Source organism: Cyclopterus lumpus, chromosome 20 (genome assembly GCF_009769545.1).
Source record: "Cyclopterus lumpus isolate fCycLum1 chromosome 20, fCycLum1.pri, whole genome shotgun sequence".
NCBI classification, from domain to species: Eukaryota; Metazoa; Chordata; class Actinopteri; order Perciformes; family Cyclopteridae; genus Cyclopterus; species Cyclopterus lumpus.
The window spans coordinates 5,651,989-5,665,215 of NC_046985.1; the positions used below are offsets into that span (position 1 = coordinate 5,651,989).

The window sequence follows — 13,227 nt, forward strand, 5'->3', positions numbered from 1 at the left end:
TATTTCAAACGTACATATATTGTTATTTATTGACTTTGGTATTTTTTTTGAAGAAAGGTCTTTGCAATCGTCATCCATAAACCTCATTGTCAGTCAAACCTTTCCTCCCCAGACCAAATAGTCTTTATGGATACTGGCAGGCAACATAAAAAAAAACTCCTCTCACTTCAGTAAACCATTTATAACAAGGCAATCATTTCTCAAGGAAAAGCTGAATAAATAAACTGTGTTTTTCAGGTACTGTGATGTGTTTTGGGCAGACCGGTGCGGGAAAGACCTACACCATGACAGGATCTACAGAAACATACAGGCACCGTGACATCATTCCTCGGGCCCTTCAGGAGGAAGCTCGCAACATGTGAAAATGTGCCTCTCTGAAACACCCTGACAGCTCCATTTAAGTAAATATGTTTTTTATTTCAAATAAAATCTCTAATATGGCATTCAGGTGTTTCGGCACGTGGAGAAAGGGACCGAGCACTCCTTCTCTGTGCACCTGTCCTATCTGGAGATCTACAATGAGACCCTGGTGGACCTGCTGTCATCGCTGCAAGGCTCACAACGGCCATCTCCTCGTGGCGATGGAGGAGCTGGGAGGAGGGGTGTTCATCAGTCTGTCTCTTCATCCTGTCCACAATGAGGAGGAGGCTCTCAACCTTTAAAGTTACAGTTACATTTAAAGTTACTTTTTAAGTTACAGTTACATTTTAAGTTACAGTTGCATTTAAAGTTACTTTTTAAGTTACAGTTACATTTTAAGTTAGTTACATTTTAAGTTAGTTACATTTTAAGTTACTATTTAAGTTAGTTACATTTTAAGTTACTTTTTAAGTTAGTTACATTTTAAGTTAGAGTTATATTTTAAGTTACATTTTAAGTTACAGTTACATTTTAAGCTACAGTTACATTTTAAGTTACTTTTTAAGTTACAGTTACATTTTAAGTTAGTTACATTTAAAGTTACTTTTTAAGTTACAGTTACATTTAAAGTTACATTTATATTTTAAGTTACATTTTAAGTTACAGTTACATTTTAAGTTACATTTGAAGTTAGTTACATTTGAAGTTACTTTTTAAGTTAGTTACATTTTAAGTTACAGTTACATTTAAAGTTATTTTACATTTAAAGTTACATTTTAAGTTACAGTTACATTTTAAGTTACAGTTGCATTTAAAGTTACATTTTAAGTTACAGTTGCATTTAAAGTTACTTTTTAAGTTACAGTTATATTTTAAGTTACTTTTTAAGTTAGTTACATTTAAAGTTACATTTACATTTTAAGTTACATTTTAAGTTACAGTTACATTTTAAGTTACATTTGAAGTTAGTTACATTTTAAGTTACTTTTTAAGTTAGTTACATTTTAAGTTACAGTTACATTTAAAGTTACTTATTAGGTTACAGTTACATTTAAAGTTACATTTTAAGTTAGTTACATTTTAAGTTACAGTTGCATTTAAAGTTACTTTTTAAGTTACAGTTACATTTAAAGTTACTTTTTAAGTTAGAGGAAGTGGTCTCTGTGCGGTCATACATCTCCTCCTCTGCCTCAGTCCAAACAAAGCTCTCTGGGTACGGAGCGTCTCCAGTATATGTCAGATTTATTTAGTTACATTTTAAGTTACTTTTTAAGTTAGTTACATTTTAAGTTACATTTAGTTACATTTTAAGTTAGTTACATTTTAAGTTACTTTTTAAGTTAGTTACATTTTAAGTTACAGTTACATTTTAAGTTAGTTACATTTAAAGTTACATTTACATTTTAAGTTACATTTTAAGTTAGTTACATTTTAAGTTACATTTGAAGTTAGTTACATTTTAAGTTAATTTTTAAGTTAGTTACATTTAAAGTTATTTTACATTTAAAGTTACATTTTAAGTTAGTTACATTTTAAGTTACAGTTGCATTTAAAGTTACATTTTAAGTTACAGTTGCATTTAAAGTTACTTTTTAAGTTACAGTTACATTTTAAGTTACAGTTACATTTTAAGTTACTTTTTAAGTTAGTTACATTTAAAGTTACATTTACATTTTAAGTTACATTTTAAGTTACAGTTACATTTTAAGTTACATTTGAAGTTAGTTACATTTTAAGTTACTTTTTAAGTTAGTTACATTTTAAGTTACAGTTACATTTAAAGTTACTTTTTAAGTTACAGTTACATTTAAAGTTACATTTTAAGTTACAGTTGCATTTAAAGTTACTTTTTAAGTTAGAGGAAGTGGTCTCTGTGCGGCCATACATCTCCTCCTCTGCCTCAGTCCAAACAAAGCTCTCTGGGTACGGAGCGTCTCCAGTCAGATTTATTTAGTTACATTTAAAGTTACATTTAAAGTTAGTTACATTTAAAGTTACAGTTACATTTAAAGTTAGTTACATTTAAAGTTACAGTTACATTTAAAGTTACAGTGCACGTGACGTTACCGCGTGTGCACGTGGCGGTTAACGCGGGGGCGCGTGCAATCGGCCGTTGATGCACGCACACACCCATACGTGCACATAGACATAAGGGGGGGAGATATAAAGAGAGAGCAGAGTGCAGGGTGGGGGGGGGGAGAGAGACATAAGCAGAGAGCACACAGGAAGGAAGCCTCCTTGACTGGCTTCCTTCATGTGTGTGTATTCGTGGACACAGAGACACACCCACATTTCCATATCTCTCCTCCGTGTACCTAGAGGGTAGCCTGGAGGAAATCAGCGTGAGAAAATAACAAGCAGTGTTCGCTCAGTTCAAGCTTGCTGTGCAGTGAGTAGCATCTACCTTTTGAAATCTTCAGAATTTGAGGACTGGTATGAGAACCCTTTCCTGGTACCCGAGGAGGAGTTGTACAAAGTTATGGAGAAGACCCCCGAACAAGTGAGTTTGCCACACATTTAGAAAATAATGCTTCTGTAGTTTTCTATAAAGCTTCACACAAATAGACGTAACGGTCCATGACTCATTTATACAGTCAGGCAATAGGGAGGAAATCATTTAAGTCTATGAATGAAGCCGTGAATGACCTTTGGCAGAGTTACCTGCTTCCTTGCTGCTCTTAGCGGAAATATAACCCGCTTCATTCGGAGCAGCTTCTCGAAGATAGGCCTCTTCCTGGCGACTCCAGCTCCGAGGCCTTCTACAACGCCCGCTACAGAGTCCTCTTTATTCTGTTTAACATTTAATAGACGACTGCTTTTTAAAAAAATCAAATAACATGAAGTGAAGGGTGGTAAAAGGTGTGTATAATTTGGGCTTTCCTGAAACTCAAACAATATTGTCAACTAATCAAGAGATCACCACAAAGAATCGTATAAAATATGTTTATCAGACGTGCTCTGAAGCTTCTTGAAAATAAGTAATTTAGCATGAAAAAATAATCGATTTACTGCCGTAATTTGGTGAACTCACCAAACACTTATACTATTGCCAGAAAAATAGGAGGGATGGATTAACAATCCTTAATTTGCACCAAAAAAACTAAACCTTTCAGATTTTTCTGTCTCCAGAGGAATACGCGGTCCTTTAGCTCCATGTCCAGACTGAAGATGGTGAACTAGTGTTCACATGTGCTAAATGCTTTTCCTACAATTGATCAGTTTGTGGAATAAATGACACTACACAGTGAATCAGCTTCTTAAATGAAAAGTAAAATTTATTATTCCTGAACCACAAAATAGACTTCTTTGGTTGTACAAATTCACTAGTTACAGTCTTGTGTGAGCTCTACCCCTTAACCCTGGGACCTTTGACCCTTTCCCTCCGACCTATTTGCAAGTAAATTCCCCCCAAAGAGAACTCAAGACCAAAGAATAAAAACACTGCATGAATAATGTAGTGAAACACATCTGGAAAAAAAGAAGAAGATTTGCCTACTGTAAGTTTAAAAAATTGCAAATGAAATCAAACAAACTGAATTTCAGTCAGTGAGAACAACATGGAAAGCTATCATTAGAAGACCCACATTAAATTAACACAAATGCTACTATCCTGTGATTCTGCGAAAATACCCATTGAATACATAAACTGACAGTATGTTAAGCAATGAATTGAATGAGAACAATGTCTTGAGAGGGATTTCTAATTGGTTGTGCCTCTCCCAGCTCTCCCATTAACAAACCAATATACACGCAGAGAGCATCCCAATACTAAGCCTGTCCAAACCCAGAAGAGTCAGCAGTCCAGACACTCGCTTGGTCTTGGTCAAGACCGGCTCAGTTTCAAACCCAAAGTTTGCTTTCCTTTCAGTATTTGTACATTATTCACACAATAATAAATCACTTTTTTCAGTGGCGTCAGATTTAAATTAACCATTAGACAGAAAAATAAAACAACTGCTACCTTCACATCAATAAGTACAAAATAATACCCATAAAGGGCAGGGTGAGTACCGTTAATTAAAAGATATTACTAGAATTGTGTTTCCAAACTTTGTAACGCAGTCAATTACAGGTTTGACCCATTTCAGCTAAACTTTGTCTGAGCAATCTAATTTGTAGATATGCTTCTTTAAAAACGTCTAAGTATGTAAAGTAGATTAAAAGACGTGATATGATATTCATTGGTTGAAAGCTTTAACAAAGTAAACCTCATAGCTATCTTTGACATTAGTTTAAAAGGTACATTCGGATTAACTTTAGTCATGCTGTGTGGCTAATAGGACCAGAAGGGTTAAAATAGAAGGCCTTCAATTTGAAACGCTAAAAACAATAAATTACTTAAGATATACGCAGTGCAAAAAAAAAGATACGTACTATTGTTTTTTTTGTTTTTTAAAAAGCTCTCCACATTTTGTGACTGTGAAGGTAGCAGGATGTTCCCTCCTCAATTAATATTTACACTCCTGTCCGCCCAAGTCTCAAGAAACCCCTGACATCTATTCACTGAAAGCCTAAAAGTATTATTCAAGAAGTTAGTATAGCTATGACCCATTTCTTTTCTCTTCCAGTATGTTTTTTTTTCTTCTTTTTTTTTTTTTTTACAGCAACATTATTGGAGGTGCGAAAAAATAAACAAAAAACTTGAGTCACCTCCTCTTTTGAAATAGATCAGCTTCTACAACAACAACAAAAAAGAGATCTTTAAGAGGTCTTTAAGTAGCAATCCTAGCTAACCACACTAGCTCTTTCTTGCCACACCGTTCTCATCCACAGACTGTTTAGGCAAGACTGGCACGCGGGATATAAGTGAGTGTGTGGTGACTATCGGCGTCATCGTCTCTGCAGTGGTTATATATGGGAGAGTAAATCTCGCTCTACTGACACCGTGTAGTGTTTGGTGACTCTGCACCTCCTGTGGATGCACCAGTGTTCCACAGTGAATCTAAATGTGTGTGTTCACACTGTGTCTTCGGCGTCCTCCCCTCGGTGAGAGGTGTTACGTGGGCACGGCGGTCTCCAGGCTGCGGCGGCCCTGCCTCAGTTTGCGCTTGTTGCTGTACAGGGCCATCTCCTCCAGAGCGGAGGTGGCGGGCAGTGGGGTGGGCACCTCGACCTCAGGGCTTGCATCGGGCACTAAACAACAACAACAACAACAACAACAACACATTTCAGTCAAGCGGCTGCTGTTTATCTACTTTTTAACATCACAGTCACTCCACAAGGGTCGCTGTGGAGAGGAAGAAAGGTGAAGGCAACTGGACGGATCCCTTAAACCTGCGAGAGAAGCCCCCACATTCACAGAAGCTGGAAACGAGCAAAGGATTTGAGCAGAAAGAGTGGGGTAATAAGTGACTGCACGTTAAAGTGACTCGTGTGCAGGAAAACGACTCCAGACAAAGTATCGATGTGGGTGGATAAAGGAGATAATTACATGGAGCAATGCAGCTCTGTTTAAAATAGTTTAAGTTGCTCCGGGAACCTGGTTTCTACGTGTCCCGTTACCTGCGTGACCTGGTTTCTTGTCAACATACCGACTCGTACACGAAACGTAAATCGCTAGTTTCAGTTAATGAAAACAAAACTCGTGCACAGTCGGCTCACGATTAGTGTGACATCACTACTCTAGACAGCAAATGTTTCTCAACATTAGTTGACCGCTACATACGCGGTAGCCGCCTGAACCCACAGTTACGCCACACCAGCTAGCAGGTTAGAGAATAAACGCACAAACCAACACCCTTGTCACATGTTCCATAAATCACACGCAGACCCAAAAAACACATGCACACAGGATCCTACCAATAGGAGCTGCTTATCCCAGGTAGTCACCTGAATCAGAGGGGATAGAACACATTGAGGTAATGAATGCAATACGTATTGTCCACACAGTTCTCCCACTGGACCCTTTCACAAAGTCTTTATTACAATTTGAGGGACCGCATAGCTCCAGTTCTCACCTGGGTTGCTGGAGCCGTCGTCGATGAACTGCAGGTCATCCACAGCTTCTGGGGTCTGGAAGGGAAGAAGAGCCAGTGAATAAGTGAGGGGTGGCGCTGCATCGTCACCTCCACCCCGGGGGAAGCCATCACCATGTCAGCAGTGAGAGTGTGCCAGCCGCTCACTGCTGGTTTAGCAGACAGTGCTGAAGCTCCCCATCTGTCAGACACAGAAGCCAGAGTACCCCTACTGGACCACACCGGGAGAGATTAGCATGTTAAAGAAAAGGGAGGTTAAATTAGGACGTCGGTCCCGGGGGTTTGTAGTGTGTCCACAGAGAGACGGCCAACAGAACAACAGTACGGCACCAGAGTGACATTGGAAAACTGAGCAGCACGTTAAGTCGTCTTTGGTGGGGGACACAATAATCTAAGAAATTATTTGATTGTAGAACTGTGAATAGAAAGTAATGTATGTTTGCATAAATGTTCATTTGTCTCCCGTGAATCATTGTAATGTTTTAAAATGTTTTGCATTACGTTTTGATCAGTGCGATGTTCTGCGGTCATGTGACCTTGCAGATCTTAGTGGTCCTTCGAGTCTCCCGTTCCACAGAACTCGTGTTTATGGAAATCAACACATAGCCTTTAAATACTACTTTTGCCAGTCCATATGCAGGAAACACTATGCAAACACACATAGCACTTAACTTACGTCCACCAAAGAGAGAACACGCACAAGCTGAAGTCACTGAGCAACAACCAAACTACACAAAGATACTTGACCCCAAAAAACACCACTTCCAGACTCGCTCACCCCCCCTCCCTCCCACCAAATCAAGAGGCCCCTGCTTCCATCTCTTCGTTCACACGGAGAAGAGGGAATTAACTATTTCACACAGAACCTCTCCCCTCCACGTGACGGAAGATGCGACTTCTCGGTCCGATGTGCGTGGAACAAGACAGCTGATGGAAGTGAATGTGAGAGTGGATGAGATGCAAAGTTTGTGGTCATTTCCCCTCCCCCGTAAACAATTCTTGTTAGTGGGATCGAAAAAAACGTGTCTGCAATGTGGTCGATTAGTTAGCTGAGACAGATGGCGTGAAGGCTCTTACGCTCGTGAGTAGTGAGTGGGAGACCAGGAAGGGAGGAGCGAGAGACCCACGGCTGATTTGGTGTCATTTATGTCGAGCAAGTCTCTCTTCTTTGTGAAAGGGAGAGTTGAGTGAGCTATCGTGCAGAGCAGGCGGTACGCAATCATGGAGCCGAAAACCAGACCTCAGTCACACTGATGCCTCTCGATTACCAGATAAACTAGAGGGGAGAGGCAGCGGGGGAAGCCAGGGGGGAGGAGGGAGGAGGCCGGGAGCTCAGCATGCAGCCAATACCTGGATGTCGTATACGGGTTTGGAAGAAGGAATGGCAGCAAACTGTCGGTAGTCAAACTTCTTTGACGACAGGGACTAGAAGGATAGCAAAAGGGAATGAGCAGAGGTAGAAGAGGAAAACAATGACAAGAGGAGGGTGGGATGAAATATAAACAGGAGAGGAGGGTGGAGAAGGGAGAGGAGAGGAGGAGGAATAAGAGACAGGGATGAGGAAACAGAAAAGGGAGAGGTAGGAGGCAGAGAGGCTAATGGGTGATTCAAACAGCCAGCTGTGGCAAATGATGGGAGAGCTGTGTGTGTTTTCAGCTCTGATTGGCTAGAGTGACAATGAGGCAAGATGGTGGATTAATGCCAATGTGCTCTGAAACAAATATACTTCTTTTCCCTTCTCCAGCTTGTAAACCAACAACGTCTTCCAAGTCCATTCAAAGGATAGTCACAAAATCTGTCAAAAACAAAAATGGAAATTAAGAAAGAGGGAAAAGGTTGAGCACTCACCAGCCGTCCTGGAGAGGTCACTCCTCGAGGACTGAGCTCTGTCAGAGGAAAACAGGAAATGTGAAGTAAGAAGAGAAAGGCTAGGGACAAAACTTCAAGATTAAATGTGCTCTATGGAAAAATAACCACTTTCAAAAATACGAGTAAACAAGCTGTTGGAATATCCAGTAGCCCGCCTAAAAAAACATTTAAAAAAAAGGTGCTACATTAAGAAGTTAACAATTCAGAAACTGGTGGTGGTTTTTCTGTATAAAAACACGGTTATTAAATACAAGAGATTTGGTACCCTGTTGAAATAAGCGTATGAAGACGAAGGTATGACTTGAAGACTTGGCGTTAAGCTTCCTACCTTCCATGGGCGTGGGAGAGGGCGTGGGGGCGGGCGACGGCGACTCCGTCAGCTGGTCCAGCGTGCCGCGCTTCTTTCCGTCGCGAGACTTGGCGATGACCATCTGTGCTTTCAGTGCATCTTGCTCGAGAGACTTCATTCTAGAAGGGGAACGGCCACCATCAGATAAACGATAGATGAGAAAATACAGAGACAACGGCTGATGAGAGACGCACACACACACACACACACACACACACACGGGTTTAGAGTTGATCACTACTATTGTTGGGTGCTCCTTGTCCTGGTTTGCGGTCACAAACAACCGGTTTAATTTAATTGCACAAAAAGAAGGGAGGCATTCCAGGAGAAGGACTGCCGACTGCTCGTAGGCTCACCCTCAACTTACAAATGGCTTGCAAACTTACTGCGGGATGTGTGTTAGTACAATAAATAGTGTGAAAATCAATAGAAAAGCGCAAATGAAAAGAGTGCTGCAGAGAGGAAGAGACCAGAAGTAGAGAGAGAGAGAGAGAGAGGGGGAACCAGAGGAAGCAAAGACGTGCAGAAGCAAGACGGCACGAGAAAGGCAGCAAGCACGGTCACAGTGTTGCTGCGAGTGCTCGCTGCCTTTCTAAACTCGGCCTCTAGCAAAATACCCCCAACTCCAAAGCACCCCAGCACACCCCGACAATGCCGTGCGTCTGGCCCTGGTGGCTGAGGCCGAGGAGCAGACCTGAGCTGGGAGGCTGCTGCAGAGGAGGAGGAGGTAGAGGAAGAGGTGGGGGGCTGGGGGGACTCGGCCGTGCCCTGAGATGCCCTCACTCTGGCCTGGTAGAGCCTCTTAGCCAGGTCCTGCTCATACTGCCTAACATCCTCCTCTAGGCCACAGGGCCTGGGCCCCGCGAGGCCAAGGAGAGGGGGGGGGACGCACAGGAGGAGGAGGGAATAGGACGAGAGGTGCACCCGGATGGAGGAGGAGTATGAAGAGGAGAAAGAAAGGCATACGGACAGAAAAGAGAAGAAAACCAAAGAATGGAAGGTAAAACACACACACATTTTTGAAGAGCCACGAATAATACAAATATTTACAAGACACGAGAAAAGTCGGAGGAGGCAGACTACACACACACACACAAGGAACTGTGAGCGTATGTTCACTAATTAACACACCAGGTGCGCGAGCTCGGCGCAACAACATTACAATGTCCAATAATTAAATATTATGAAATATTTTGATCCTTATCATCTTTCGTTTGCTCTGATTTCTTCCTTCATGGTTTATTTCACATGAATGCCACAAACGTTCCTGCTTCCGACTCATAAATGTGTTTATAATTTGTCTGTAAACCCACCGCGGTGTAATTACGCTGAACATATTTATATTAGTAGGGAAGGATGCAAAGTGGGTGAAAGCTTTGAAACGATGGGTGACGTGACTAACGTGGAGAATGTTTCAGTTTGTTTGTAAAGTCGCTACTTTGTATTGATTTAGAGATACTTAATTAATTCATTAATTAGGAGGTGTAGTCCGACACTTTCTCGACACACCGTGCCATTATATTATATTATCACAAAAATGTAATTGTTTGGCTGCAATCAGTAACTCTTGATGTGTATGTGTCAAAAATCTCTACCATTTCAAAAACAATATGTATCATCAAATAATTTACACGTCGGCCAACAATAAAAAGAATCGTCAACAAGTCTCAAGATATCATCATTGGCATCACAAATGTGACCGATCCCTTTGATGTCAATTAATTACTCTAACCCCCACTGCATGGTGACACCGTTTTCTGGATATTGTTAATATCAATGTACCAGAAACCCAAAGCAAGGACGAGTCAAAAGCTTTAAAAAAAAGACCCCGTTAACCGCTTTACCTCCTCAGTCAGAGCGTTACTGTTGTATTTACCGTGCTGCCCTCCACATGGCTCTCTTGTCGGCCTCCAGAGCTCGTTTCTCCGCAGGGGACAGGTCCTTGTCGGGGGCCACAGCCAGCTCGGGGCTCTGCATACGGAGTCGCTCTTGATGTCGGCGCTCTGCTTTGGCTGTGCGGATGGGAGTCGCCGAGTCTCCGGTGTACGCCGGGATCAGACTGACGAGACACACAAGTAGCAGCGATTGACTCCAGTTGACAAAAATAGCAGCAGCGAGACAGTCAGAGACGTTGTGCACAGTGTAATTACCCAGTCATGGAGCTGGGCCTCTGCTCCTGCCTCAAGCTGTCCTCCAGGGAATTCCTCTGAGACTCCCCCTTCCCGTCAACAGAGGAAGGCCTACGTACAAAAAAGATATTAGCTGAAGAAATAAATAAAAAAACATCTAATGCTTTAATGTTTCGCAACTTCTTACCCGGAGCTGCCGCAGTAGCTCGGCGGCGTGGCGCAGTGCTGCGACGGGGTAGTTACCGGCTCCACGTTGTACTCCACTCCATCCAGCAACACTTTGCCAGTTGCCTTCATCTGTGCCACCTGCTTAGCCAGGTCCTCTTCCTCATCCTCCTCGTCCTCATCCAGCAGGTACTCCCGCGCCCGCTGCTCGAACTTCCTCTCTGGGGCGAGACGAACACACACGGGGTCGTAAACTTCAAATGGCAGGTTTGCCGGGAGGTTGTTGGCAAAAGGATGTTGAAGGAGACAAACCTTCTTCCTCCCTCATTTTCTTGAGGTCATCTTCTCCAACGAGAGACACACGAGGTTTTGGTTTCTCTGGCGTCTGCTGCTTCACGTCAATCTCAAAGTACTTCTGCCTGTCCCTGAAGGAGCGCTGCTCTGGGCTGTACTTACCACCAGGAGATGGACTCTGTAGGATTACAGGAAACATCCGGGACAGAATACTAAATTATAAAAGATTAGAATTGAGAGCACCTGAAGCACCTGCAATATTTACAAAAGAGCAGCAGCAGAACAGCTCAATATAAAATGTGCTATAAAAGAAGTTTGAATTGCTATTTGCATTGAGACATTTCCAGAGGAGCAGAGGATTTCACAAGAGATGCTGGAGGAGAAAAGTATCGCAGACCAAGAAGAAGGCAACAAATGATCCATTTAAAAACAGAACCCAGCACCACCAGCTGATTTAATTAACTGGGAGTTATGGCTGTCTCCCACTGTCTGGGAGCAGAGACACCACCACCGATCAAGCCAAGCACACCCAGACAGAGAACGGGGCAGCTGTAGACGTGGCGGAGGCGGTGGGTACCTGCAGGTCCCAGGAAGGCCTGGAGAGGCGAGGCACTGCTGCCAGGCTCATGTAATCCCGACGGTCAGGTGAGAGGGGGGAGACACTGCCGGTCAGACCCTTACCAGCTCCCGTCTGACCGTCTATGTCATCATCAAACACCTCGTTGTTCAACTCAGGCTGAAAAGGCCACACAGGTCGTCACCAGACTGTCAGAGCGAGAGGACTCCGTGCGTCACTACAGTTAGCTCAGAGCACACCCAGACACTTTTGTTCACGCAGCTGCAGATTCAATATATCCACTTGTTAAATAACGTACTGGCCCAATTGTGAGACAACCTACTTTCTGAGGATTTAAAACAATGTGAGACTAGTTTTCCTGAGATAAGAGAGTCCTTATCCGTAAAGCATTTTATATCTTGATCTCTTAATCAGGCTGCAATACAGATGATGTCACTTTCAAAATTGTTTCCACAGAATATATATTAGACAAGCCGTCAGAAAAGGCTTCCTAAAACGTTTGGCGCAGAAGTGGCAACGTTACGGGGACACATGATAAAGACGTGTCACATGTGTGACCGTGCCCTCCGGCTACAAATCTTAACGCACACAAATCTGGTCATCTGGCAATATTATACAACCTCCATTTTTTTTTTAAAGTGTAATGTTCTGTCCATAACGGTAAAGCTGAGCTTTTAATATTTGTTGGTCAATTTGTCCACTTACCTCTGGAGAAGGTTGCTGTGGGTGGAAATTGTTCCTCACGCCATACAGGTCCTGTTGGGCACAGCAGGAAGTTAGTAAAGTAAAGTAAACTCAGACTGAGGACAAATACGGAGATACAGAGCAGGCAGACGTATTAGCATCAGGGATATATATATATATATATATATATATATATATATATATATATATATATAAAGAAGGGGGATTGAATATTAGTACACGAGCCACACACGGATGGACGAATGGATGAAGACTCAACACCAGTATGACGGCATTGAAGTACAAAAACCAACGATGAACGCATTCCACAAGTCACAGCACGTCACAGGCCCCCCCCCCCCCCCCCCCCCCCCCCCGACACGGTGCAGACTCCTCATAGGACAGCCTGCTCCAGTCAGGAGGGAGCAGGAGAGGGGGAGGGGGGTGAGAACAACCAATCAGCACAGCATGCTTTTGTCGTTGTGACCCGGTGTGAGCCCGGGCAGCACGGCCTACCTGCGGCGGCTCCAGCACGGCCAGTGAGCGAGGCACGGCGGCAAACGCCTTGTACGCCTGCTTGACATTCAGGGGGAACTCGTCAGGCGAGGTGGGGGAGGGGGCGCGAGGCTGCAGGGGGGGGGAGGTTTTGGGGAGGGGCATGGAGGGTCGGGTGGGTTCATATGGTAAAGGAGCCAAGGGGGTGAAGAGGAAGTGGGAAGGACGGACAGACAGAGACATGGAGGAAAGGGTAGACTATGAAAAAAACCCGAGCAGAGTTGAAGAAGACCGTGGAGGAGAGAACAGGTGAAGAGCATGGCGGCTGGT

The 13,227-nt window shown here is 43.0% G+C and overlaps 1 protein-coding gene across 10 annotated transcripts in view; it reads right to left on the minus strand.

Annotated features, from left to right (window-relative positions):
• Positions 1-3,609: 3,609 nt before the first annotated feature.
• scrib (scribble planar cell polarity protein) overlaps positions 3,610-13,227 on the minus strand; it is a 58,701-nt gene continuing 49,083 nt past the window's right edge. For 3 of the 10 annotated variants that reach the window (XM_034559616.1, XM_034559613.1, XM_034559614.1), the window contains 11 exons: positions 12,424-12,474; positions 11,719-11,877; positions 11,160-11,319; positions 10,870-11,068; positions 10,704-10,793; positions 10,430-10,612; positions 8,533-8,672; positions 8,184-8,221; positions 7,686-7,760; positions 6,318-6,372; positions 3,610-5,493 (listed from right to left, as the gene is read on the minus strand). In XM_034559616.1, coding sequence (XP_034415507.1) covers positions 5,357-5,493; positions 6,318-6,372; positions 7,686-7,760; positions 8,184-8,221; positions 8,533-8,672; positions 10,430-10,612; positions 10,704-10,793; positions 10,870-11,068; positions 11,160-11,319; positions 11,719-11,877; positions 12,424-12,474 — 1,287 coding nt within the window. In that variant the 3' untranslated portion in view covers positions 3,610-5,356. Of the gene's footprint in view, positions 5,494-6,159; positions 6,190-6,317; positions 6,373-7,685; positions 7,761-8,183; positions 8,222-8,532; positions 8,673-9,247; positions 9,407-10,429; positions 10,613-10,703; positions 10,794-10,869; positions 11,069-11,159; positions 11,320-11,718; positions 11,878-12,423; positions 12,475-12,918; positions 13,030-13,227 lie in introns of all 10 variants that reach the window. The other 7 variants (XM_034559618.1, XM_034559615.1, XM_034559624.1 and 4 more) reach the window with 6 other exon arrangements.